Source organism: Dasypus novemcinctus, chromosome 13 (genome assembly GCF_030445035.2).
Source record: "Dasypus novemcinctus isolate mDasNov1 chromosome 13, mDasNov1.1.hap2, whole genome shotgun sequence".
Taxonomy (NCBI): Eukaryota; Metazoa; Chordata; class Mammalia; order Cingulata; family Dasypodidae; genus Dasypus; species Dasypus novemcinctus.
The window spans coordinates 33,777,069-33,804,930 of record NC_080685.1 but is presented as its reverse complement, the minus strand read 5'-3'; the positions used below and the strand labels follow the sequence as shown (position 1 = coordinate 33,804,930).

Here is a 27,862-nt window from a genome sequence, read left to right as displayed (position 1 = left end):
AAATGGTAAAGCACATTTGGAAAGCTAGTTAACAAAAAATTATATATTGTGTGTTTTGGCTCAGTAATCCTAGTTCCAGGAATCTAAAATAAAAGAGGGGGGTGGGGAGTGGGTTATATGGGAAACTCTTATGATTTTTAATGTAACGTTCTTTGTGATCTATTAACTTTAATTTTAAAAAAGTAAAATAAATAAACAAATAAAAGAGGAAACATGGAGAAGACAATATGAACAATGATGTTCATTATAGTCATTACAATAATACTGAGGAAATAAAAGCAGAATACTAAACTGTATCTTGGCACTCATTCAAACCAGGTTGAATACAAATACAAGAAAAATGTCTGGAAGGAAATAGTGAAACCAGATGAGCTATGAAAGTGAGAGTATGCATATACTGTTACACTTTTAAAAAATATAATTTAAATATCTGAAAAAAAATGAAAAAAAGTCTCTAACTTTATCATAAAAGGCTTAACATCTTGACTCTGATTCATCCCTATTATATCACAAACTACATAAATGGTATTTCCTTATTCAGTAAAAGGGAGAAGTGTGATGTCCTCTTCTCTCCTCTTACAATCCTCTCTGCTTCCTGCGTGTCGTAAACCTATTACATTATACTGCAATTGTTTATTAACATAGTCTCTCTTCCATTAGCAAGGAACTTTCATGCCGGTAGGGTAGTGTTTTATGCTTAGTATCTCCAATATCTAGCCTTATATCTGGCATGGTAAGTATTCACCAAATATTTATTGAATAAATGAATGAATGAAGAAGTTGCCTCCACCAAATATCCTTGCAAAGGAACAATTCCCCAAGTAAGACCTTGGTGAGATCAGGCTTCTGCTACAACCTCTTCCAGATACTAAAGCCAAACCAGAGGGCAGTTAAGAGAGACCAAGCACCAAGGAAAGGGAAGGGCTAGAATTCTTTCTTCATTGTCCTTCTCTGTCTCTGTGATATTCCTTGTCAGCATCCGGGACCAACAAAGAGAAGTGCTGAGTAGGCAATCGATGCTGACGATGAAGTGGAGAAGTGTCCATCAGCTACTTGGGTGGGGCAACCAAGAAAACACAGAAGGAGGAAGAAGGTGTGAGTGTGCATTTGTGTTGAGTGTTGATCTCTCTCTCTCTCTCTCTTTTGCAGTTCCAGGCACAGGAGAGTCCTGTAAGTTACCCTCTGTTTCTTCTTGCCTCAGAATAATAATGCCCAGCACAGGACCTGGGGAAGCCTGCACCAACCCTTCTTCACAACAGCTGCAGGGAAGTGCACCCATTTCCCTAGGCCCATTTGCCCTAACCCTGCCCATCTTACTCTGATCCTGACACCTACTTTCTCTCCCCAGCTCAAGAGTTTAATTTCTTCTGCAAAGAGAGGGAGGACACACCTTACAAGGGAAGGGCAGGCACTGCGACAGTCTGTTCACCTGGTCATAAGTGCACTAAGTCCTCTTGGAAGTCCCAAGCTGGAAATCCATATGGGAGCAGGAAGGCAGCTCTGAAAAAAGATATTTGCAGAAATTCTCTTACACCTAAATCTTTGGTCCATACTCAAAACAAACTCCTGTAATTTTCTCTTTACCTAATACAGTCAGTATTGGATACCTACCCCATTTCAACTATCAGTCAGAACAAGAGTCAGAAATGGTTTTGAGTGTTGAAGGAGGAGCATTCTCTTCCAAATATTTACTCATTGGTTCTGAGCCATTTTAGGCAATATGTTCCCCTGGATCTCTTCCAAGAAGGAATGAGAGTTTGGGCAGCCTATCCAACTTTAGGGTCTCTTTCCCTTACTTGCTCAATAAACTGAAAATATAGTTCAGTAGAAAGAGTATGGTCTTAAAACTAAGATACACCAAGATGTAAATCCTATTCTTATTACATTTTAACTCTGAACATGAGCAAAATGGTCAGATCCTCAGTTGATCATTTAAAAATTAGACATGAAGAAAATGATTCCATGGCTAGTTGTGAAGATTAAATGGCTTCATGTAAAGAATCTAATCCAGTGCCTGGTGACCAGTGGAGCTTGATTCATATCAGTTTCCTTCCATCAGATGCCCAGTCAAAAGCTGTGCTCCTCTTCCATCCTCCATGGACCACCATTTTCCAAGGTGAGGTAATGACAATGACATGCAGAGAAGTCACTTTCTCTGAAACAAAGAGAGCACTGTGGATGTTTAAAGGAAATTGGATTTCAAATTACTATTTAAACACTATTCAAGTGACAACTGCTGGAGAATACCAATGTCAGACTAGGACTTCAAGCCTCAGTGACCCTGTAAACTTGGTGGTGTCTTCAGGTGAGAGAAGTAAAGGCAAGCTTCAGAAATCATTTTCTTCTGGGGGAAGGGAAAAGCATAATTGATTTTGGGAAAGCCATGAGCAGGTGGGCATTGTGGGACGAGCAGACACGTGATATCAACTGGCATATGAAGAGGAAATCCAGGAATGAACAGAAGGTCCTCTCTCTCGTAGACTGGCTGATCCTCCAGGTACCACACTCTATCTTTGAAGGTGACAGAGTGATTCTGAGCTGCCGGGGAAGGAAGGAAGAAAACGTAGATGAAATTATTTACTATAAGGATGGGAAAAAACTTCATACTTTTACAAGAAATTCAAGCTTCGTCATTACAAAAGCAGTCTCTGACAACAATGGCTTCTACACCTGCACTACTTCTGGGAAAAGTTATGCATCTTCAGGGACTAGAACTTCAAACCTTGTAAGGATTGAAGTTCAAGGTAAAGGCTACAATCCAGGTGTAACAGGGTTGGAGGCAAACAAGGCCTGGTGGGAGGCGGGGAAGACAGAGTGTGCTCATCAGGTCATCAGGGTCCCTTGGAAAGTGATGGATAGGGCCTCTAATGAATCAGTCATGCTAGGGAAATGTTTCGTAATTCTGTTGACTTGGCTCTGTAAGACCTGTATGCTCACGCGGAGAACACAGTTCTTCTCTCCAGAGTTCTGAGTCTCACTGTCATGAAATTTGTGTTTACTCTTTCCTTTAGAGCTGTTTCCACATCCTGTACTGACAGCCAGCTCCTACCAGCCTGTAAAAGGGAGCTCAGTGACCCTGACCTGTGAGACCCAGCTCTCTCCACAGAGACCAGATGCCCAGCTTCAGTTCCACTTCTTCCGAGATGGCAGGGCCCTGGGGTCAGGCTGGAGCAGGCTCACCGAAGCTCCAGATCTCCACTAGGTGGAGCAAACCTTCAGAGTCTTACTGGTGTAAGGCACAGACAGTGACTTCCCGTATCTGGAAACAGAGCCGGACATCCCAAATTTATGTGCACAGTGAGTTTTGGTGGAGAGGAACAGTGGGTCTGAAAAGAGAAAAATAGAGAAGAGCATCACTGGGACCTCAGTTCCTTCTTATCCCATGGGCTTCCACTGTCGAGGTTAGAATAGGGCTTTGTTCTAGAGACATCCAAAGAGCTCTTCTCCTTACTACTACCGTGTTGGGACTGGAATGGTTATGAAGACACTCCAAGAATCTCAAAACTTCAGGATGTTCTTTCCTATTATAAAATAATCAGATATTATAATAGAGAGTTATGTTACAGAAACTACAGAGGATACGAAGGTATAAGAGACAATCTCCCTGGGGAGAAAGTTGATGGCCAGCTAGAGAACCACCTAGAACCAATCTAACACAATAGGATTAAAAGAACAGACAGATCCATATGGATTGGAGCAGCCAGAAAAGATCATTCTGAAGTGTGGGGTGGGGGTGGACTTTAGCTAGGTTCAAAAAATGGGAGAGGAAGAGATTTACTATCTTGTGTGATATCACTTCACAGAAGGGTTAATATTTTACAGTATTCTCCTTAGCTCTCAACCCAAGACTTTGACCCATTGAGTCACCAATGTGTCCTCAAAAATCTTTCCCAGAAGTCATCTACCCTGGCCTCTTGGGGAAGAGAATCAGGGCTCCTGATGTGAGCACACAGACAAGAAGGTAAAGCTCATGTGCCTGAAGGCTAGGAGGTAGGGAGTCTTGCTTTCCCCACAAAAAAATATTCAGAATTGACCCCCACTATCCTCAATTCTCCCCTTGCAAAGACCTCTGTTTTCTGGTCATGCTCTAAATTTCTCCAGCTTGACCTGCTGTCACTTAGAGGATGACATCAACCCCATCAGGCCTGATGTTCTCCAGAGCCAGGTCCTCACCTGTCGGCTCGTGTTCAGTCAGAAGTCCCTATGTCTGGAGTGCTCATGGAGGCCCAGCCCCCCGGGGCACAGGTGGTCGAAGGGGAGCAGCTGGTCCTGGTCTGTTCTGTGGCTGAAGGCACAGGGGACGCCACATTCTCCTGGTACAGGGAGAGCTCAGGGGATAGTCTGGGGAAGACGGCCCTGTGTTCCCAGAGGACAGAGCTGGAGATCCTTCTAACCATGCAGAGTGATGCTGGGGGGTATTATTGTGCAGCTGATGATGGCTTTGGTCGTGCCTTCAGTGAGAAGGTAAATAGCACTGTGAGAGGTAGTTCTATCCTCTCTTAACTCAGCCATAGAGTCTCAAATTGGTACATGAGGACATTTCAAGGTGGTCACCAGGACCAGAGTAATGGAGAACTAATTTCTTTCTGATAGAGGTAAAAAAAAAGTATATAGCTGCTTTAGGGGAGCTATGTGTTTGCTTATGGTGGAAAAAAATACGAAGGTAGTAAGATGAAAAATATTAAAAAACAACAGCAAAACAAAAACAAAAAACAAAAAACTGCTGCAGTCAGCAGCCCAGAGAAAGGTTCCCAGAAATTATCCTCACAGTTCTGGAGTGGATGCTTCCACAGTTGTACTGTCTAATACAGTAGCCACATGTGGCTCTTTAATTTAAATTTTAGTGAATTAAAATTAAATTTCACTTCTTCATTCACACTAGCCACGTTTCAAGTAGTCAGTAGTCACACATAGCAAGAAGCTAAGCCTCTCGGACAGCACAGATACAGAACATTTTCATCAATGTGGAAAGTTCTATTGGAGAGCGCTGCTCTAAGGTTTAAATCTGGAAAGTGGGGACAGTGAGATTTGGGGATGACTGAGGATGTGTTATTATGCTGAGGGGATGCTGGGAAGGATCGTGAACTGTAGAGCAGAAGATTCCCCCTCCTACTGCCCCTTTCTGTCTGTCAGTTCCAGTGTCTCGCCCTGTCCTCACCCTCGGGGGTCCCAGGGCTCAGGCTGTGGTGGGGGACCTGGTGGAGCTTCACTGTGAGGCCCAGAGAGGCTCACCCCCGATCCTGTACCGGTTTTACCATGAGGACGTCACCCTGGGGAACAGCTCGGCCCCTTCTGGAGGAGGAGCGTCCTTCAACCTCTCCCTGACCTCAGAACGTTCTGGAAATTACTCCTGTGAAGCCGACAATGGCCTGGGGACCCAGCGCAGTGAGATGGTGCCACTCAAAATCTTAGGTGGGTTGGTTGAGCCTGGGCTGTGGGCCATAGGCAAGCTTCTGTCCCCTTCTAGGGGACAGACACTGTTTTAGTTTCCTAGCTCCTAAAACAAACACCATACACTGCGTTGGCTTAAACAAGGGGAATTTATTGGCTCAGGGTTTTGAGGCTAGAAGTCTGAAAAACAAGGCACTGCTTTCTCCCAGAAGACTGTGCCATTTGGGGGCTGACTGCCAGAATCTTTGGTTCATGGCTTTTCTGTCATATGCTTGCAGATGGCAGCATCTTCTCCTTTTCCTTGGACTCTATTCGCTTCCGGCTTCTGGCTGCTCCCATGGCTTCTCTCTCCCTCTGACTTTCACACTGCTTATAAAGGACTCCGGTCATTTGGACTGAAGCTCAGCCTGATTCAGTGGGCTCTTACCTTACCTGAAGTAACAGTTTGAAGAAATCTAATTTGCAAGGGGTCCACACCCACCAGAGTGCAGACCAGGACAAGAACAGGTCCAAACTGGGGTGGGCAATTCAATCTACCTCAGACTCCAAGGGTGCTAGTCTGTGAGAGGGCATTTGGTTATGTTTGGTCAAGATTGGGATTTCCCAGGGACTTGTACTGGAAATGGAGACTGGAGATTGTGAAATTTAGCAGGAGGTTGCCTCCCTCCTCCTCACATTAGCCTTAAATTAGTGAACTACACTACAAGTCATTAGGCAAATAACCATTCCGAACTAGAGTAAAGCTTACTAGAAACCACCGCCAGCACAGCTCACACCCCTCCCCTGGCAGTGTCTGTAGGATACTAGCCCAATCCTTTCCCTCTGAGCTCACTCACTGGCCCCTCTCTTGCCCTCAGAGCCGGCAGAGGACAAGAGCCGCCTTCTGGCTGCAGGAGTGACTGGGGGGCTGCTTGGTTTCCTGGTGGCGGCTGCTCTGCTTGTTTACTTATGGTTCCAGAGGAAGTCAGGTTTGTCATTTCTTCTTCTTTGACCTTGTACGTGGGAAGCAGGCACTCAACCACTGAGCTACATCCGCTTCCCAATGAGAGTTGGTTTTTTTTCTTTTTTTTTAAAGAGGTACTGGGGATTGAACCCAGGACTTCATACTTGGGAAGCAGGTGATCAACCACTTGAGTTACATATGCTTCTTGCCATTTTTTTTTTACTCTTTGTTGCTCTGTAATTGATGATCAACAAAAATATTGGTTTTATGAAGCAGATGGCATACAGATTCTCTGAAAGACATGACCCAGTGGGTGGAGTTATCAGTTAAACTAATTCCACCTCCAAGAAAGCACTTTACATATGTGGGTTCAAGTGAGACTGAAAGCATCTAACCTACAATTGCATATTTAGTTTTTTTTTCTTCAATAGAATTTTTTAAAACCCAAAATAGCTATCAATTGGAAACTTAATGACCATGAAAGAGGCATAAGCAAGAGAAAAACAGAAGGGGTCTAGATTTTAAAAGTAAAATTCTGAGTAGTCAAATATAACATAAATATAATGTGTATATTAAGTACAGTATATTATATGAAAATATAATGTAATATACATAATATATACTATACTATAATATATTATGCATAATATGCAATTTTATGTAATAATGTATAATATAATGAAAATAACTTTGGATTAGAAGTACAGGGATGAATTCTAGCCACAGTTCTACCACTTGGGTGGGAGACATTAAAACTCTAACGATACAATAAACTCTCTGTACTTTATTTTTTTCTCTGAAAATGGAGATATTAATTCCTCCTCTTTTTGTCTCATAGGGACATTGTGAGGATGAGAAAGAATTATTTTATGCAAAAATGCCTACTTTATTTACTTTTTTATTTATATCTCCAACACATTCTATGAAGGACTCAGGAAAGCTTATGACAAAAACACTATAAATAGGGAAAATGGAGTGCAAACAGAGACGCATGCCAAGGGAAGCATGAATAGACAGAAGTAAGCCCCGAGCTTCCTTCCTCAGTTTGTACTCATACAAGGCAGGCTGGCTCCTCTTGGTAGCAACCGCGAGCCTGCCTCATCCTTAATGTCCAGTATCCTTAATGCTCCCACAGGGGTCTCAAGGAGGACTGGGGTTTGGGGTTGAGCCAAAGGTTGTCAAAGTGTGCCACCCAAACCCGACAAACTACGAATATCATCTAATAGATGGAGGCTGCTTCTCCAAAGAAAGAAGACTATTTGTCACATAAAGCCAGCAAGCCGCTGGAAATAGGCAATCAGGTATCACTACCTCGACTCCAAGATATTCATTTGTCCCCAAATTTATGTAAGATAGGTTATTTTTCCACAATAAAATAGCAACTTTTTCTCTCCCCATTCAGGTTCCTTCCATCACTTTCTTCAATCCTTACAAGAGAAAGAGAGAGAGAAAAAAGAGGGGGGAGGAAGGGAGACGGGTGGGCGGGCAGGCAGGCGGGCAGGCTCTCGTACTACTGTGATGTATTGAACTTACTGTATGGATTAGCAAGTCCAAGACCTACTGGGGCCAAGCATACAACTTACACCCTATGTGCCCTCCCCGATATCCAACAGCCACACATCAGGACAGGTGCCAAAATTAGGTTAAATTGTACCTAAAAATGGAGAAAGGAAAAGGATTCCAGCTTTCACTAATTATCCCAGTCACGAATGGAGACAACGAAATTGCCTTATGTCAACAGAGGTTGCAGAACGTCTCCACAGCAAAGCGTCCCATACCGTAAGGACGCTAACGAGAGGCACAAAAAGAGAGCCCACTTCACACCAAACCAGTGAAGCAGGTCCCGGATCCTCACAGCCCTGAAGAAACAGGGTTTTAGAGAGTTTAAAGCGACTGACCTGGAGACTAGAGGAAAAACGAGCACAGACTCCAGCAGGTGGCGCTAAAACCCGCCGAAGGTGACCGATATAGTTCCTGCCGGGTCCATTTCAGTTTCTGCCGTTTAAACCTTCTGGATGGGACTAGATTTCACCTAAGCAAAGCTAATCAGTGATGACCAAATTATTAGAGTCCTAAGAAATTCAAAATTGTGGGTCGGTTAATTTTAAAACAGCAAGTATGTCCTGAATTTATACTATGGGATCGCGCTGAGTTGTGCCTGATGGATACAGGACGGAATCGCAGGCTCTTAAAACTGGAAGGAACCATGAAGACCATGTCAGGTCCACCACACTGCACAACTCCAAATTGCACAACGTTCACTTTGTAGTCTACGTAGTGCCCCTCCACGGAGTTGTGCAACACGATGATCCTGGATCGTATAACCATCCTATTAATCTGGCTACACACCAGAACCATCCATAGACAGAAAAATAAATCCCACCCACCCCAGACTTATTGAATCTGAATTTCTGGAAATAAGACTCAAGAATCTATTTATCAATGTACCCTGGGTAATTCAAATGCATAGCCAGGTATGGGAACATTTTGTAGTAAAATTAATAATAATAATAATAATAACAACAACAACTAGCAAACATTGAGTGCTTAACATGTGCCAAATGCTGTTATTATCATTTAGCATTAACTAATTGAATCCTCATTTCAGAGGTATTATTGTTGTTGTACCATGTCACAGATACAGAAACAGAGGCACAGGAAGGTTGAATAACTTACCTGAAGTTACCCAGCTAGTAACTAGCTGAGGCAGCGTGACCCCAGAGCTCATGCCCTATTGCATAAAGATAAACTAAGATCTACAGAAGCAAAGCGACTCATTTAGGTTACACAAACAGCAACCAGATCACTAAATTTTCCAAGTGTAAAGCACATGATTTTGCCACTGGGAAGACAGATTTACATGTTTTCACATTTTTTTTCATTCATTCCACAAACATACATTGAGCACCTACTCTATGCCAGGCTCTGTGCCAGAAGTGAGAGATATCTGGGGCAGACGCAGGTACCAGCCTCCCAGGGACATGCTGGCACTCACGTGGCTGTGGGATGCTTATCCTAACTGTAACCCTCTCAGCAAGGGGTCCTTCAGGCCAGGACCTGTCACCCGTTAACATGAGAAGTGAGTGGGCTCCTTTCATGCCAAATGCAGCCGAAGAGAGAGCTTGTCCTTGCCTGACACTAATTCTTTTTGGCTTTGCAGGAGCAGGTGCTGGTGCCAACTCCCACAGGTGAGGCCTCCGTGTCCAGCCTACACTTATGTGTTGGTTCATTTGTTCAGCATTAATTGTGCATGGACTATGTGCTAAGGGTGCTGGGATTCTCCTGATTTATATTGCACTCAAAAATAGAAATGTGAATATGCCATATTTTGCACTGTCCCCTTTTTCTGGGTTTGAGCATGTGTTATTCTTTCCAGGTACAATCCCTTTTGTCCCCTCAACCTCTATCCCTATCTAACTCCTACTTTTCCTTCTAATTTCAGTTCAATGCCCTTTCTAAGAAGCCTTTGCTAACTGCCCTGCCAGCTCCACTTCCATAAATAATAATGAAATACAGCAATTCCTAATAATAACAGCTAATCCTTAATATAGCACTTACAATGTACCAGCACTGTTTTAGGTGATTTACATATATTAACTGATTGTATAGAGTGTTGTTTACATATGAGGAAATTAAACACAAAGAAAGTAAGTAACTTAGCCAAGGTCACATAGCTAGTAAGTGGGAAAGTCTAGTTTTCAACCCAGCAGTCTGGCTCTAGAATCTCTACAAAGATGACATAGATTTAATATAATATTTTATAACACATTGTGGGGTACAAAAAAGAGACTGAATTAAGTATATACCATTTATTGATCGTAATTTATGTGAATAAATTATATATACTTTTTTTCCTTTGTATCACAGTCAACCTTTGCATCTCAGGCTTCCTCTGAATGAGAGTTTGAATCTTCTTCCGAACCACCTTGGCCAACAGCAGTACATATAGGCAGTGATGACAACTGAGTTTCAGAGCCCCTGCTAGTCATCTTGACCTCTTTAGCACCTTTAGATTTGATAATATAATTTCAAGGCATATTATAAAGTACAAAGCTTTCTTGTTTGTTTAAATTCCCCATTTCATTTTTTCCATGATTAAACTGTGTATTACTGAAATATAAGCTTTACTTGGATGTCAGCCCAATATAATAGAAAAATACTTTATATAATCTATCCCTTTGAAAGAAATGATAATGAGAGATGCTATCGATGAAAATTTCCAATCAGGTGACCTTTGAACTTGACTCAGAAATCTCTAACTTAGAGTCTCCTTGGTTATGCCAGGCCTCAGACCTCATCTGGCCCATCTATGCACAGGTGTATCAGCAGGCAGCAGGCCACCAATCTTGCAAGACCACGTGCCTTTCTAGATACCCAATTCCCTGAGACTGTCTACTTCTTGGCTCCCTTGCCAGCCTTTATCACCCTCTTTCTCACTCATTGTTCCAGGCACTGGCACATATTTATGTCTTACAGGAACCTTCCAAGCCCAGGTCCCCAGGAACACACCTACGCCAACTTACCTGCCCCGGTGAAGAAACTGGAAACCATGTACAACAATGGTGAGTACTTCTGTTAGGATGTGGGCTCCGGGGCTGGGCTAGTTAGTGAAGGGGGTGGCAGGACAGGACTGTTTTAGAGAAAGAGCTCATGAGGTGGGAATCCTTGACACCCCAAGTCCTACTGAGACTTATTTGGGGAGTAGGTATAGAGCAGGTGGTTGGAAAAAGTGCCGTATGTGAGCCCTCGGCCATGTCTCTTGCATCACCTTGCCCTCTCTTTCAGTGAATCCAACATGTCTGGATGTGGTTTATTCCCAAATTTGGAACACTCACCAGGGACAGCAAGGTGCAGGTAAGCTTTGGGCAAGAGCCTCTCACTCTGACGGTGTCTTTGCTGGAGCTGAGGGGAGGGTCTGCTGCCAGGCACGGCAGCGCCCTTCGGAGCTGCAGCTACTACCCCTCAGCACTGATGGTGAGCATCACTCTGCACATCCAAAAGGAAGGTGACCTCTGCTGGAGGTTGTCTCTTTCAGGGTCTGTTGCTATTGGTGTCTATTTCCTGTCCTGGGAGAAAGGCTGAAGCTCTGGGGATGAAGCTGAAAGACAGGGCTCTAACAGGCCCACTCTTGCCCATTGCTCATCCTTTTCTTTTTCTTCCCCAGCAGAGCACCAAGGAGCACCTCCAGAAGGCAAGGTGGGTTCAAGTTCCCGACTTTTCTATTGCTAAAGCTCATTCGCCTTTAAATGAAGTAGCTAGTTCAGTGCATTGGACGCAATGGGCCCTCAATGAAACATTAACTTCCTTTGCACTTTTTCCTTCTCAGGCTTCCTCAGTTGTCTACTCTGAGGTGAAGAAGGTGCAGCCTGCAGGAGCCTCAGCCCAGCAGCCTACGCAGGAAGGAACCGAAGGAGAGCCTAGGTAGAATGCCCTGTGGGCATGTCGTGACCTTGACTCGGCTCATCAGGACCTGGATCTCCTGGGAGCCCTAAACTATCGGTTCCAAAGAAAAGGAGTATTTCCTGCTGGGAACTCAATAAGCCAGTGACTAAGGAAGCACCACATGAAGATGCTAGAGTAAGTTATGAGAACACCCAGTCTGCATGCCCGAGAACTTGCATTTTCTTCGAGGACTGGGGGCTGCCTATTGGAGAATCTTTCCAGTTCTCCTCCCCTGTGTCCTGTGTGCTTCTTCCACCCTCACCCAGGACTGCCCCGATTATACTCTGAGGTGAGACCACCACAGGCACAGGAGCCTCAACCAGGAGAGCCAGGGCTGCAGGGGAAAAAACGGGCAAGCTGACCCATGTGATCGGAACAAGTGTCTGAGTCCCCTAGGGGACAGCTGTGCAGAGTCAGCTCTGTGCATACAATGAACAGGAACACAGGTGCCCCCAGGGTCCAGATGGGGATGCCCACTGGGTCCTCTGCAAAGCCCCTTTGGGAGACACTTGGGTTTAACTGTGACTAAGGGCTCTTAATTGGGTAAGCACTGCGAGGAAACCTAGACCCACCCACTCACAGCACAAACTCAGTGTCTCTGTCACAAACTATGGTTCTGCCACTCAGGGAATCCTCGAGAAGGTCTGAGGGCAGCAGATCCTGTCACTGTCTTTCCCTCTTTGCTTTGGCCACAAGAAAACCAAGACTTGAACTTTTAACCCACTTTAACAATTGGGCAGGAAGTTCTGGCATGTGTGCTCATGTTCTAATTCTACTCCTGGCTTTGCTTTATTAGTTCACACTATTCCCTTCACATTTAATCTCTCTGCATACATTTCAGTCTTAATTGTTGTATTATTTTTATTTTCTGCCTCATGAAGCCAGTGTAAATAAACAAATTAAACAAAATAATGTAGTGTAAGTAGTTTCTAATTGGAATAAGAAAACTAGTTGTGAAAAGCAAAATAATGAGAATGATCTCTGCATTTAATGGTATTTGTTTTATTAAGATTTTTTTTAAAATTTATTTTATTTCTCTCTGCCCCTCCATTCCCCCCTGTTGTCTGCTCTCTGTGTCCATTCACTGTATGTTCTTCTGTGTCTGCTTGAATTCTCATTAGGCAGCTCTGGGAACCGATCCTGGGACCTTTCAGAGTGGGAGAGAGGTGATTATTCTCTTGCGCCACCTCAACTCCCTGTTCTGCTATGTCTTCTTATTTTCTCTCCTCTGTGTCTCTCGTTGCACCGTCTTGCTGTGCCAGCTCTCCACATTGGCCAGCACTCTCGCATGGGGCAGCTTTCTTGCACTGGGCAGCATTCCCACACAGGGTAGCACTCCTGCGTGGGGCAGCATTCCGGCGTGGGCTGGTACTCTGCATGGGTCAGCTCGCCATGTGTGCCAGCTCACCCTCACAGGAGGCCCTGGGCATCAAACCCCGGACCTCCTATATGGTAGATAGGAGCTCAATTGGTTGAGCCACATCTGTTTCCCTAATGGTATGTTTTTATATCCATTTGCTTATACTATGTTAATGTAGTTTAATTATATGAAAAACTACCTCAAAATGATTAAATTCCTAACAAAAGTGTTCCCTTCCTCCGTCTGCACCCTCTATTTCCCATACCGAAAAAAATGATTAATTCTTAATACAGTTTTTAAATTAACTTTCAGATTGATATCAGTTTAACAGGGGGAGAAAAGGGAAGCAGATGAGTCCCTACACATACCACATGGGAGGTCTGGGTTCGGTCCCGGTGCCTCCTAAAGAAGAAAAGCAAGATGGTGGGCTAGCTCTGTGGGGAGACATAATGAGGAAGTACAACTGGAGACACAGCAATTAAGGAGTGGAGGCAGCTCAAGCCGTAAGTTTACTTCCTCCCACATGAAGGTCCTGGGTTTGGTTTCCAGTGCCTTCTAAAAAGGGGATGAGCACACAACAAGCAAACACAGAGAGCAAACAGCAAGCTCAAACAAAGAGGGGGTAAGGGGTAGAAATAAATAAATAAAATAAATCTTAAAAAAAAATAAAAGGGTGAAAAAGTAAAAAAACACCTGGCTTTCTCCAGCTGAACACCTTTCTGGAATAGTCTACATAACTATCAGCCCTAATTTCTGATCCATTCAATCCCTGACCCCAGAAATTTCAAATAGTTATAAAATAAGGATTTCACACCAAGAAACATGAGATAATTGAAATAAATATGGATCTGTCTTTGCCAGACAATTTACTGCAACTGTCCCTAGCAGCAGAGAACTGCCTTTCTCCTTCTTTCTCTGGCAAGTTTTGCAGAGTCCTGGTCCGCCAAATACCACAGACTGTCTCATCTATCCTCCTTGTCCTCACCTCTACTTACCACCATATTCCCCTTTGCTCTGGATTGCAAGAGAAATTTTAGATTCTTGTCATGTTGCCAGATACTTGTTTAGGAAAAATAGATAAGTGTTCTGAAAATAAAGGTGGGAAATCCTTAAAAAAAAAAAAAAAAAAAAAGGAATAATGGATCAAAATAGGTCCTGGTTGCTACAAAAATAACAAAAATGACATAGACAAAAGCAAGATAGAAAAATTAAAAGGAGAAAGAAAACCTGACAAAGTGGCTCGGGTGAAACAGACACACAAAGGACTGCTGAGGAACACAAAAAGAGGACCTGTTTGGAAGAAAAGCATAAACACTTCACCCAGAAGAGGTGGCTCTGTGCTTTGGACTTAACCATCCTGACAAGCACTCATCAGTGGTTTAAGCTGTAAGACAGAAAAACAAGATGTGCTCTGAGAACATCTAGTTGGCACAGTGGTCAGGAAATGTGACTTGAGAATAACATGAGGTCCATGAGGTTTATTTGGGGAGCCCCTCTTCCCCTATCTATTTTTGGATGAGAGGTAACATGGCCGAGGGCAAAGAGAAGAAGCTATGGACTGAGTGGGGATACTGACTGCCATTTACCAGCTATATGACCCTGGACAACTTACTAACCTCTCTGAACCTCAGTTATTTTATATGTAAAATGTAAGTAACCACTCTTGTCTCATAGGGTTGTTGAAAGAGTCAAAGATAACCTTCTGAAAAATGTCTGTTGCAAAGAAGGCATAAAATAAATGTTTTTTGATATTAGGATCATTGTTACCATCATCATTATGGTAGGTATTGGCCCTATAGACAGCCTAGAACAACTTATTGATCTCTAATACCTTTGCCAATATTCCAGCCACTGTGTTTTTCCATACTGGGTCTCAAACACAGGCACATACATAGAAGTCCTAACCATGGCAGTAGACTCCTGCAGAAGGTCCACTAAAGAATGTTTTAGTCAGGTTCTTGATTCTAGCAACAGGAAGCAATTTCAGATTTTTTTTTTTAAAGAGGGGTACTTTAATGGAAGGATAAATAGAACTCAGACAACTGGAGGATCAGGCTTAGCAAATGAAAGTGAATAGGAGAGTGTTGGAGGTCCAAGCAGCAGGAACCAAAGCAAATGTCATGTTAGGGAAATGTAAGGTCACATACTGACGCATCCACTGAAATGGCCTCAGACCCTAGTACCATCAGTTTAAGATGCAAATTCTTGTGAGAGAGATCTAACTGGCCAAACCTAAGTCATATGTCCATCCTCTGACTCAGGTATGGAAAATCTTGCCACTTGGGCTTTTTAAATGGGAAACTGCAGTACTCTTCATCAAGATCATACATCAGGTATGTCGATCCAGAATGAAATCAAAGTGCTAATAGGAATGATGACTTGTACCCAGAACAGTAGATATATAGGTAGGTAGGTAGGTAGGTAGGTAGATAGGTAGGTAGGTAGATAGCTAGCTAGTTAGATAGATAGATAGATAGATAGATAGATAGATAGATAGATAGATAGATAGATAGATAGATAGATAGATAGATAGCAAAAGTAAAATAAATAAAAAACAAAAATCTGCTCAAGACAGTCACCTGGGCATCTCAAAATCTTACTAATTGAGTCTATACTCCTATGTGATGGTTAATTTCATGTAACAACTTGGCTTGGTTCTGGCATCCAGTTTTTTGGTCAAACACTGGCCTATTTCTTACTGTGAAGGTATTTTGTAGATGAGATTTGAACTACAGTTGATTGCATCTACAATCAACAAAGGAGATTGCCCTCGGCAATGTGGGTAATCTTTTCATCTAATCAGTTGGAGGTCTTAAAAACCAGAACTGAGGATTACAGAAGTCAAAAGAAAAATTCCTGCCTCAACTTCAGCATTGGCTCTTGCCAGAATTTCCAACCAGCCAGTTAGAGCTTTATTGGAGTTTCAAGTCTCTGACCTGCCCTATGGAATCTAGACTTGCCTGACCCCATGTTTAAATAAGGCAATTCCTTGTAATAAATCTCTTAACATACGTACATATACATATATCCTGTTGGATCTATTCCTCTGGAGAATTCTGGCAATATACCCTATTTTCCTTCTTAAATTTCAGAGTGCACCTGTAGGAATCTGGCAGAGATAAATGAAGTTTTTTATACATAACCTGCTCTAGCCTCCCTCATACCTCATCCCCCTACAAACAGACACACCCACATACATTCAACTCTTATCCTGTCTGGAAAACTCTAGGACATTGTGAGAATCTGAGTCTCAGGAGTCCTGGATTCTGTGTATTCCAATTACAGACTTATTTGATTAACCAGTCAATACCTTCTCTTGAGACTATTTTATACTCTGGAATGGGAGATTTTTTAATGTGATGTGTTTTATGATCCTTTTAAAACAACACATTGACTTACCCCAATTTAGAAGGATCATTTTCTTCTTGCTTCTTTCTTTGTAAATTTTATTTTATTATTTTAAGGAGGTACCAGGGATTGAACCCAGGACCTCGTATATGGGAAGCAGGAGTTCAACCACTTGAGCTACATCCGTTCCCCATTTATTATTATTTTTAAAGAACCTTTGATTACATAAATATTATATCATAGTTTCTTTTTTATTCTAAGCCATCCTCAACTCCCACCAACCAAGAGAGCCTCAGGTCAGCTCTAGCAACCATCACTTATGCTGGGCTCTTATACCTTTTTTTAAATCCTGAAATTCTTTAAGGCAGGACCTCTATCCAGTTGCCAAGAACTGGACCAGAGGACAAACTTAGGAAATCCTCCAACCCTCTAAATCTGAGAAATGTCTCTTTGGGCTTGAGAAGCACTATATTCTGAAATAATTGATGGTTCAGTGTTCTTCATTTTTTGGAGCAACCAACTTATTTTCCTCAACCATAATTCATTCTAAGATCTGTAGACAATGCCAGAGCAGTTATGTGATGGTTAATTTCATGTGTTAAAGTGGCTAGTTACAGTGTCCAGTTGTTTGGTCAAGAAAGCACTAGCATGATTGTTACTGTGAGGGCATTTTGTAGATGGATCTAAATCATTAGTCAATTGATTGCACTTATGACTGATTATATCTACAAATCAACAAAGGAAATTGCCTTTGGCAATGAGAGGAGTCTCCTCATCCAATCAGTTGGAGGCCTGAAAGCAAGAACTGAGGATTTCAGCATTCAGAAAGAATTTCATCTCTACTTCAGCCAGCCTGTTACTCTGAGGAACTCAGTGTCGCTTTCATCAAAGTTTCCAACTTGCAGCTTCTTCTGGGGAATTCAAGTTCACCTTCATCAAGTTTCCAACTTGTGGCCTGCCCTATGGAATTCAGAATTATCAGTCCTTACAACCACATAAGTCACCTCCAATAATATATTTGCATATAAATATATAAAACTTGTTGGTTCTGTTCCTCTGGAGATCTCTGACTAATACAGTTACTACAAAAGGGGTTCATAATTTTTTGGTTCCATCAATGAATAAATTATCTGTCAAAAAGGAAGAGTAGTTTATCATGCTGGGCAAAGGGGGCTTCTTTTCTTCTTTTTTAAAATAAAATCTCTTTCCGAATGCCCTTCACTGGCCTCCTGAATTCTTTTCTTCTCTTATATCTCCCTGTCTTGCTCTCCCAAACTCTGAAGCAAAGCAAAGGGCAGGATAGTGGAAGGGTTTTTGCTCTTCCCTATTAAAGATACCATTCTATCATTCATTCATTCATTTATTCATTCATCTACTCTATATTTAGCCACTTTGCTTAATACTATGCATTGATCCTAAGAGAATAAAAATTTCTGCTACATGGATCTTCATTTGGTGCCCAACTGGCTCACAGAATGTTTAAATATATTGTTTGAATTAATTGTAATTTAGAAATCAGGAGATTTCACACAAAAATCTAAACTTTGGGTTTCTCTTAAAAAGTTGGAAAATTAGGTAATAGCAGATTTTCAGGCATGGTAACAATACTCTGGAACTAAATAGCAGCTGCTGCCTTTAAATAGACGTGTGTTCTCCAATGGGCCACAGTCTCTACCATTCCTTATTTTCTCCCCAACACTGATGCCAAGTCACAGCTGCCATTTATGATCTCAACTGCCCAATTGTTTTACTTACGGTACATTTAAGAAGAGCGGGGCATATGACTTCTACTCATGTCTCTACCAAAATTGGGAATACAAAAAAAAAAAGACAGAATGAGTAGAAATTGTGGTTTCAAGAAAGGAGAAAGTCATTTCTTTGTGAAAGTAAAAAATATTCCTAGATAAATATGCAAAATGTGTTTTGTCAATCAAATACAAATAAAGGTACCATTATGAAAAGAATTATAGTTAGATTATAACGGGACAGAGAGTTATGATGAAGAACTTAATGAATTGAAAAATAAAGATCTGAACTTCAAAAAGGGATTTATTTCCACATTCATAAATCAAGTATTGCCACTACAAAATGCAGCTATGTGTTAAGTGAAAACAAAATGTTTTCACAAAGAGTAAATCTATAAAAGAATGTCTATTAAGGGCAGAAAAAATATTTCCTGAAGAGAATCAAACATTGGCTTGAGCTCCAGAAGTTTAAAAGATGGCTTCAAACTGAAAGAAGTGTGTACAATTTTAAACTAATCCCTGGCATTTTTCTTTTGCAGTGGACAAGAATATAAATTTAAATAATATCATCTGGGTTAACTATATTTCAATATCATTAAGACTAAGATGGGACATAAAACTTTATTCATGGTGCTACTAGTGTATTGAGAAAAGGCTTATCAGTTACTAACTCTGTGTAACAAACCACCCAAGAAATTAGTTGCTTAAAATAATAACCATTTGTTTACCTCTTGATTCTGTGGCTTGGCAACTGGGGTTGGATTCTGCTAGACAGTTTTTCTGGTGTGGTGGTGCTCTGCTGATCTCAGCTGGATTCACTCATGTATCTGCTGTCAGCCGGGCTTGGGCTTGGGCTCTCTGGTTCCTTAGAGCCTCATCTGGGATGGCTGGGATGCCTGCCATCTCCTCATGGTCTTTCGACCTTCAGCAAGCCAGCACAGACTTGTTCACATGGCTTGGAAGTTGTAGCCTCCCAAGCAGTGAGAGCAGGACTATACAAGGATTCCTAAGACCCATGCTCAGGACTTGCATAGCCTTGCTTTGCCACTGCTATTGGCCAAAGCAAGATATAAGACCGAACCATATTCAAGAGGTAGAGACATAGATCCCACTTCTTGATGGAAAGAATTGCAAAGTCACATTGTGTGGACATGCATGAAGGTAGGAAAAGAATTTGTGGCCATTTTTCCAATCTGCCGTAAGTCCTGATAAAGTAAATTAACCTGGACAAAATTAGAAAACAAAATACACATGATGCTCCTACAGTGGTCATTGCTAACACTGAGCTTGCTTATGAAATTTAAATGCAATATGGCAACATTTTGCAGTGATAGGGAACTTAAATCTGCATTATATCATTCATCAGAAATCACTCTGTGCTAAAAAAAAGTTAGAAATGGAATGCATCTCACAGTCAGTAATTAAAACCATGAGTTCATAGCAAAGAGACATTAGTACATTCTTGATGAGTAAGATGAAGAATTTGGTGGTCACCTATATGTGAATTTTAGGTGGCTTTCTGTGACATGGCACCAAAGAGAACTGAAGGAAGATAACTTGTTCACATCATCCAAAGAACAACATCAGCCTCAGCTCCCCACAAAATATTAGGTCATATCCTTGCCCTTCTTGGTGGACAATATAACCCATATAAACATTTTGACTCTTCTTAAACAAGCATTAATGAGCATTTACACAAAATCATGATCCTATTCACTGAAACCAGTTTCCAGAAATAAAAGGATGGATTGAACAGCATATCCCAAATTGTGAAATTGAAAACTGAATTCAGAAAACAAAAACCCAAAAATAAACTGTCATGGCAGAATTGGCATTTTTCTATTAATATTGATAGTGGGCCTGAGGAGTTATAAATAGAATAATTGAGCCATAGGGCAATATAATAATGAAAAACAAATATGACAATGCAAGAATTCCAGAATTCTACAAGTATCTCAGAAGAAGTTATTCTAAATATGAAAACCATTGTGTAAAGTTTCCATCCATGGTCAGAAGTGCAAAATACATTTGGAACTATCTGTTTTTCCTTATAAAACCATAAAACTAAAGATCACAACCATTTAAAGGACACAAAGCTAAATCCTACATTGTGAATTGCAATGTGAAATGTGACTTCTGACACTGATTATTGGTGAAGATGAAGTCAAATTTCCATTAAGAAATAATGAACAATAATGAATAATGAAAAGAAAAATTAATAATTAATCACATCTGCAATCCAATTTGCATTTTTCAAATTTGGATTTAAAATATAATCTCCAATATCACACATGCTTATATTATGTTGCACATATATCCTGCTGTTTAGTAAAGATAATTAAATTTTTGTTGCCTTCTGGCAGTGGATTTTTCTTACACTTAGCTCCCTTCACTTAATGTTGCCTGCCTGACTCCCATAGTCCTTGATTTTGCATTCCTTGAAATAGGCTGAATCAGATTAAAATGGATGCCAGAGGCACCAATCTATGAAGAGCAATTAAATTGGAGTAAATTGGTGAAATGTAAACTCTCCCCACTTCCATTAAGAAAAGAACGCCTTCCAGTGTAATTTAAAAAAAATCCTCTCTAAAGCAGCCTTCTTTCTGTTAAGTACTTTTGCGATGTGCAGTTCCAGCAGAAAATGGGTTGTCACAGATGAAATTTGGAGGCCAGATAATGCATAGTTTAATGCTGTCTATCAGTAGATAGGTGATTGTACTTTAGCATCTGAATTTTCACTTTCTTTAATATACAGCCTCCCAATAATTTGTATGGTTTGGGAAATCACAAAAATCTAATAGTTAAATAGTTGAAACAGTTAATAGTTTATAAACTTATATTTCGCTGATTCTTTATCAAAATGTTAACTCAGTTTTGGCCAAGGGAAGTAATAAGAAAATCAGTTTCTACATATAAATGAAAGTAATGAAGAAGTAGTATTTCTCTTCTCCTTCTGAATAAGTGTTAGGTATGCCCCTAAGATTTGCAGAGTCTAGGGCAAGAGCACAAACGGAGGTCTTCAAAGTACACATTTGAAGATTTTAAAAGTTATAAATCAATCTAGCAAACTAGTAAAAAGAATTTATTATCCTACCTTGACAAATACACCTTCAAAAATGCCCTGGAAGTTTGGGTTCAAATATAAAAGTCTTGGATCCTTGGAATTCCACACAGGAACATGGCACAATGAAGAAGGCAGACCCCGAGTCCATAGCCCCAAGCCTGTAGCTTCCTCCTTCTCTTTCCACCTGCAGTTCCATCTCAAAGCACACCACCTGTGGAAAAGCCTGCCTGCCCATCCAAGCTTCTTATATACCCTGCAGACAGCAGTATCTTAGTCATCCCTCTGAAAAATGTAATCAAGTGTGACAAAATATTCACAATTGATGAGTCCAAGTGAAGAATACATATGAGTTCATTGGATTATTCTTGGAATTTTTCTAAAGGTTTAATTAACATTGTTCAAGATAAAATTTAGGGGAAAATACAGATTTTGGTATTTACATTTAATACATAATCTCAGTGAATCAGATTTGCCTTGACTCACATAGCTTGGAAGTGATAAAGCCAAACCCATAAATCAGGACTTTAACATCAAGTCTAGTGTTTGTTGCACACCTCCTGCCATGTCAGTGTGGGGCCTGAGTGTGGAATAGAGGACACTACCTGGAGATATGATTCTCTTCTTATTTTCATCCAGTTCTTTGAGCAAAAGTTCTGTATGTTCGTGAAGATGGAGAAAGCGCTACCTAGAACAAGAGACTATCTTGGAAAAGTTTTTAAAATCAGAAAAGATCTTCTTTTGCCACAGGAAGTTAGAAATATCCCTGTTCATAGATAGGGATAATGGAAAGAACAATGCCTCCAGAAGCCCCTGAAGAAGTCTGTTTCAGCTGATTCACTGCCTTTTCTTTGGAGTTTGAGATTGGTCACTCCAAGGGATTATTCGTCCATCCCTAGCAATCCAGGCTCCAGATAATGGCTATAGAAAACATAGCCACTGGTTTTGGAGCAGAAGCGATTAATAGAAAGAAAACAAAATTTATCCGTCCAGTATTTTTCTATTCATAAAGCACTCTCAAGACCACAGACTGGCTATCACTTGCTTTAAAATGTATAGTTTTACCCCTATAACAAAAATCTTGGTTTCTAAGTACCATTCTCCTATAGAAGGAAGCAGGGCTCCTTGGAGAATGGCTGATTCTAGAGCTGGGGCAGGAAAAATACAAGATGAGCCTGGAGTATTTTGTAGTGTCCGGAAGTGTGGAAGTGCTCAACAGAAGGATGGTGGCATGTCAAAGGGACACAGGAGACAAACTGAAAGCGCTCCCAGTGGCCAAAGTTAGAAACTTAAAGCCACAAAATAAATGTTAGCAGATTATAATTCAAAGTATAAAATAATATGCATGAATCCATTGTTATATAAATAAATAATTGTATACATAAATAAATGGGGGAAGAAGAAACAAATCTTCTTTATAGAAGGAGACCAATCTCTCTATCCCAACTCCTGAGTGTGGGATGCTTCCAAACTATAGAGTACGGGGACAAATAGTAACTTTACAGTGAAGAAATCTGGCAAACACCATCTTAACCAAGTGATCAAGATTAACATCATCTGCTAAAATGTCTCAAATGCTGTGCTGACCCCCCCACACCCTTTGCAGACAGCATCCTGCCTCCTGCTACAGTGAGGCTGCTGGGGCCATGCTGGAGCAGCCAGCAACCTTCCAGTGGCTTCTCCCAACATTCTTGGGGAACAAGCCTGCCAGCCAGACCATTAGACAGGGCCAGCAGTCCTCCCACACGACCTTGCACCTACCCTAGGCTGGGGCTCACAAGTAGTTTATTTGAACTGTTGACTCAGCATGGTCTAAAGACCCATCATCTGCACAGATATATTTTGAAAGTTTAAAGAAAAGTTTTCTTCTCCTCTCCTCTCATAATAAATGATGAAATTCCAAAGTCTTTATCACTGCCTTTCCTTTGGAACCATGTTTAGAAGAAAATAGCTTGTCCTACACTGGTCTCCACTGGTTGCTGAGTTTATCTGTATTCTTAACTGTTTTGTATATGCTGCATTTAGACTTACTTAGGGCAAAGAAGACTTCTTTTTTTTTTTTAAGGAAACAAACTCTTGATGAATCATGAAGATATATAAAAGGTACAAATGTCTAAAAAGCTCTGAATTCAGATCCTTGTTGCTGTCACAAAGGAGTGATAAAATTCCCACCCCCTTTTTTTATATAATGAAAGTGACTTAGCATGTGTTGGAGCTGTCACCACTATTTAAAAAAAAAAAAAGTTATCATCACTGCATGTTGCTATTACGTACCAAAATCCTTTTTAAATTTTTTTTATTTTTCAAAAGATTTGTTTTTATTTCTCCCCTCCCATTCCCCCCACCTCCCCCATTGTTCAGTCTGTGTCCATTCTCTGTGCATTCTTCTGATTCTTCTGTGTCTGCTTGTATTCTCATTAGGCAGCTCTGGGAACCGATCTTGGAACCTTCCAGAAGTGGGAGAGAGGCAATTATTCTTTTGTGCCACCTCAACTCCCTCTTCTTCTATGTCTTCTTATTTTCTCTCCTCTGTGTCTCTTGTTGCATCATCTTGCTGTGCCAGCTCTCTGCATCGGCCAGCACTCCTGAACGGGGCTTTTTCCCAATCTGGGCGGCATTCCCACACAGGGCAGCACTTCTGCGTGGGGCAGCATTCCCGCATGAGCCAGCACTCCATGTGGGCCAACTTGCCCTCACCAAGAGGTCCTAGGCATCGAACCCTGGACTTCCTATATGGTAGATGGGAGCCCAATTGGTTGAGCCACATCTGTTTTCCCCAAAATGCTTTTACTAGGGAGCATCCTTCCTCTGTGATATTCTTGCTAAAAACCCATAACCCTAGTCTAATGATTAGAAAAACACCAGACAAATCCAGATAGGAAGACATTCTACAAAATACCTGACCAATACGCCTCAAAATTGTCAAGGCAATAGAAGACAAGGAAAGACAGGAACTGTTGCAAACCAAAAGGGATGAGAAGAGAAGACAATTCAATGCAGAGTGGTGACCTGGATGGTATCTTGGGACAGGAAAAGGACATTAGTAGAAAAACTGGTGAGATCTGAGTAAAGTCTAGAGTAAAATAATGTACCAGTGCTGATTGCTTAGTTTTGACAAACATACCAAAATAATGTGAGCTGATAATGTTAAGGGAAATCGAAATGGGGTGAGGATTATATGGAAACTCTCTATATTATCTTTGCAATGTTTCCATAAATGAAAAAATTATTCCAAAATTAAAAGTTTATTTTTAAAATGTAGAAATTTAATTGCTTTTTTATATGCATGAGAAGTGCAAGAATTTTATAGTTTCTTATATTGTCTCTGAAACCAAGCATAACTGTCCCTCACTAATATAAAACTTAAAAGTTGTCCCTGATTAGTCAAGCAATAGTTTTATAAGTCATGGCATATGCCATCTATGGGTGAAGTTTCAAAATGAAAATGAAAGTTTTGGCACCGATTTTTAACTGAAGCATTATGTTAGTGACTTAAGCACAACAACAAAATAGCACTTAAAGTATTTAAACTTTTATACAGTGGTTGCAAACAAACGTTTTTTGTTTTTATTTTTTTTAGCATCATGTATATTGTCATAAACTTGAAATTTTATTTTGCTAATTGAAATTCTTTTATTTATTCATTCAACAAAATTGATCCCAGCAACAAATAAATAGAAGATGTGATCCCAACTTCCTTAAAATTCTTAGTAAATCAATATTTTTCTTACTTACATAAGATACTCTGTTTCAGTGTTGTAAGGGATACAAAAGGTTGACAGAAGGCCATGTGAGTTATAAAGTGCTTTCCCGGTTATGATCATGGCTGGAGAAGTCACCGATACCATCAGCAGCCATCTCCCAGCCCTGGGCTAATCCCCCCTTTTCCCCTCTTGCTTGTTTGCATGCAGATATTTCAATGTGTTTCCATTTCACAGCCCCTGGGGAGGTGCTATGTCTCTAAATGAACAGACCTGACTAGCTTAATCATACCTGGAACCCCAAACTAGGAACCAGCAGCCCCAGCTGCTTGCCAGAGTGGGAACTCTGCATAAAGGTCGATTGATACATGCTCGTTGTTCAGTGGCAAGGCCATTTTCCCCGGGGGTATGTAAAAATGCCACACTTGGACAACACGAGTATCCTTCATTCCCAACTCGAAACAGGGTGAGCAAAGCTGCCACCCACTAACCCTGACCCAGACAGTTGGCCACCCCAGAGGACCAGCCATGATGGGCTGGCTTCCTCTGCTCTTTTAACCCTTAGTGCCATGTAAGTTAAAAAGTGGTCATTTGTTGAGAATCTGTCATGCTTGCTGAGCCTGTGTTCTCACAATGCACCATAAGGCAACCTACTCCATAATCATAAAATATTAATAGTGGTTATTTATTGTTTACACTGTGCAGGTCGCTGAGCTAAGATTTTTACAGTCATTATCACACTTTCACACATATATCAATATCAACATTCTCTAAAAGAGTATATTATTTTTATCTCCTTTTTGCCAGTTTTGAAACTAAGGCCCAAAGAGGCTAAGTTCTTGACTAAATATACAACTAATAAGAGGCAGAGTCAAGATTTAAATCTAAGCTCATGGAACTCTATAACTCATGTTCTCAAATGCTATTGTGTGCCCTCACCCCCTGTGGGACAAATAAAGACAGCAGAGGCATGATAGAAAGGTTACAAGGCTTGGACCTAAAGACACTGCCCGCAAGTATCTTTAGGAAGGGAGATGGCTTTATTCATCTTTTTATACCTCTAAGCTCCTGGATATGGTTAGTGTTCAATGCAAACCCTAGTTGTAAAAAGAAACTATGATGAATATATAGAAAAATTTTGTTATATTAGGAGAATACAGGCCACTCATAATTCATCCAATGTCTAGTAACTTCCCTGATAACCAGTGATGATGATGGTGATGATGACTGCTTTCCACCTTTGTCAGTGCTATTCTCTCAGTCCCAGAATGATATCCTTTCAACTTGAACATTTACTTCTGTTGAGGAATAAAAAGCATAACCTTGCAAAATATCTTTCAAGTCCTCCTGACCCCACTTCTGTGGATCGGCCTAGGAGGGCATGGCATTGCAGGAGAATATCAAATAAATAACTCCTGCCCCTATTTCTGTAAATCAGCCTGTGAAAACATGGCCTAGTAGAAAGATATCAAACGAGTGACTTCACCCCCCACCCTGTTCTCTAAATCAGCCCTCAACCTTGCAGCTGCCTTTTGCCACTCTAACCCTCCTGCTTGCAAAATTTCAACTAGCAATGTGTTAGCCAATGAGCAAAAGTTATACTGATCCCACCTGAAATCCTATATAAACCTGTGAAAACTGAAAAACGGGGCCCAGAATTTGGAGATTGACTCTCCTCTGGGCCCACGCATAATAAAACTGTTCATCCACCTTTCTGGATTGCCGGTTGTGAGTTTCTATAGTTCAGAACTCCTGGCTTTGCTGTAACACTTCCACTGGGAATCCTCTCCTGATTCCCCAGAATGAGGTCAGATGTCTCTCACCTTGAATAGCACATTTTTTGGTCTATATTTCAATCCCTGTTTATTTGTCTGTCTCTCTCACTAGAAAGAAAGCTTTCTGAATCTTGCATGCCATTATACCCTAACACCCAGCACCATGCTGGATATGTGGTTATATAATCAATGTATATTTGTTGAGTGATTTCTGTAGCAAATTTTAGGTTCCTGGTCTTGAAGTAAAGAAGTTATGGTCAATTTCCAGGAAGAGTATGATGGGGCTATAATTTACTCCTCAGTTTGCCTCCTTCTCAGATCACAGGTTGTGGCTTCCCCAGACAAATGAGCCTGGTATTTTCATATATTTAAGACAAGATGTGGTTTGTCTTGTGATTGCGATACTACCTAAGACATAGAGAGTTGCCTGGAGGTGATCTTTCAGGGTTCTGGAGGAGAGCATTTCTGCATTGAGCGAGAAGTTCTTCAACTCTTGAGTGATTCAAGTACGTCCTAGGTTTACGTGAATCTCAACAAGACTGCAGTCTTGCCTGGTATCTGGTAGCAGAGAAAATAAATTAGGATTTCCTTGGAGGATAGAGGCTGGAGAGTTCTGAAAATATGACAGCTGGAGCCTCCAGGAGTTACTCACACCAGGATGTCAGAGCAGGACCTACATAATTATAGTAAATATCGTCCTTCATCACCTGGATTCTCTCACATGGGAAGAAGGCTGATTGATTCTTTCAGGTTCCTCTACTTCCCTCTTTCACTTCATTAACGTGACCCGTTGAAACTGTTGAAGCGCTTTACTGAATTCACTCCCCAGGGCCTGCTTTGTCCATCTGGGTTGAATGGCTTGTCTCCCAGAGAACACCTCCTCCTCCAGGCCGCCTTCCATGCTGCTGTGGGCATTCACTCTCATCCTTGGTAAGTGGTGGGGGGGAGGGGGCCCTCTGCCGCTGAGAACCCCGAGTCTCTCCATGAGCAAACGCCCTCTCCTCTGGGCTGTCAGGCTGGAGGATTTTTACTCCTATTTCAGAATTTCAGAACAGCAGGAAATGAACAAAGGCGAGAGATATCGATTTAATAGTAA

At 41.2% G+C, this 27,862-nt stretch overlaps 2 protein-coding genes across 2 annotated transcripts in view; both read left to right on the top strand.

Moving 5' to 3' along the window:
- The window catches only part of LOC101431133 (Fc receptor-like protein 3), a 118,107-nt gene extending 104,624 nt beyond the window's left edge, over positions 1-13,483 (top strand). Inside the window, 7 exon segments of the mRNA XM_058309298.2 lie at positions 5,134-5,412; positions 6,249-6,359; positions 9,495-9,522; positions 10,811-10,896; positions 11,120-11,188; positions 11,499-11,530; positions 11,661-13,483. Coding sequence (XP_058165281.1) covers positions 5,134-5,412; positions 6,249-6,359; positions 9,495-9,522; positions 10,811-10,896; positions 11,120-11,188; positions 11,499-11,530; positions 11,661-11,759 — 704 coding nt within the window. The 3' untranslated portion in view covers positions 11,760-13,483.
- On the top strand, positions 653-3,280 carry LOC101425548 (Fc receptor-like protein 3). The gene is made up of 4 exons (XM_071207492.1): positions 653-1,170; positions 2,060-2,305; positions 2,481-2,744; positions 3,012-3,280. The coding sequence occupies exons 1-4, from the start codon at positions 1,017-1,019 to the stop codon at positions 3,200-3,202; spliced, it is 855 nt and encodes a 284-aa protein (XP_071063593.1). The 5' UTR covers positions 653-1,016; the 3' UTR covers positions 3,203-3,280.
- Positions 13,484-27,862: the final 14,379 nt, after the last annotated feature.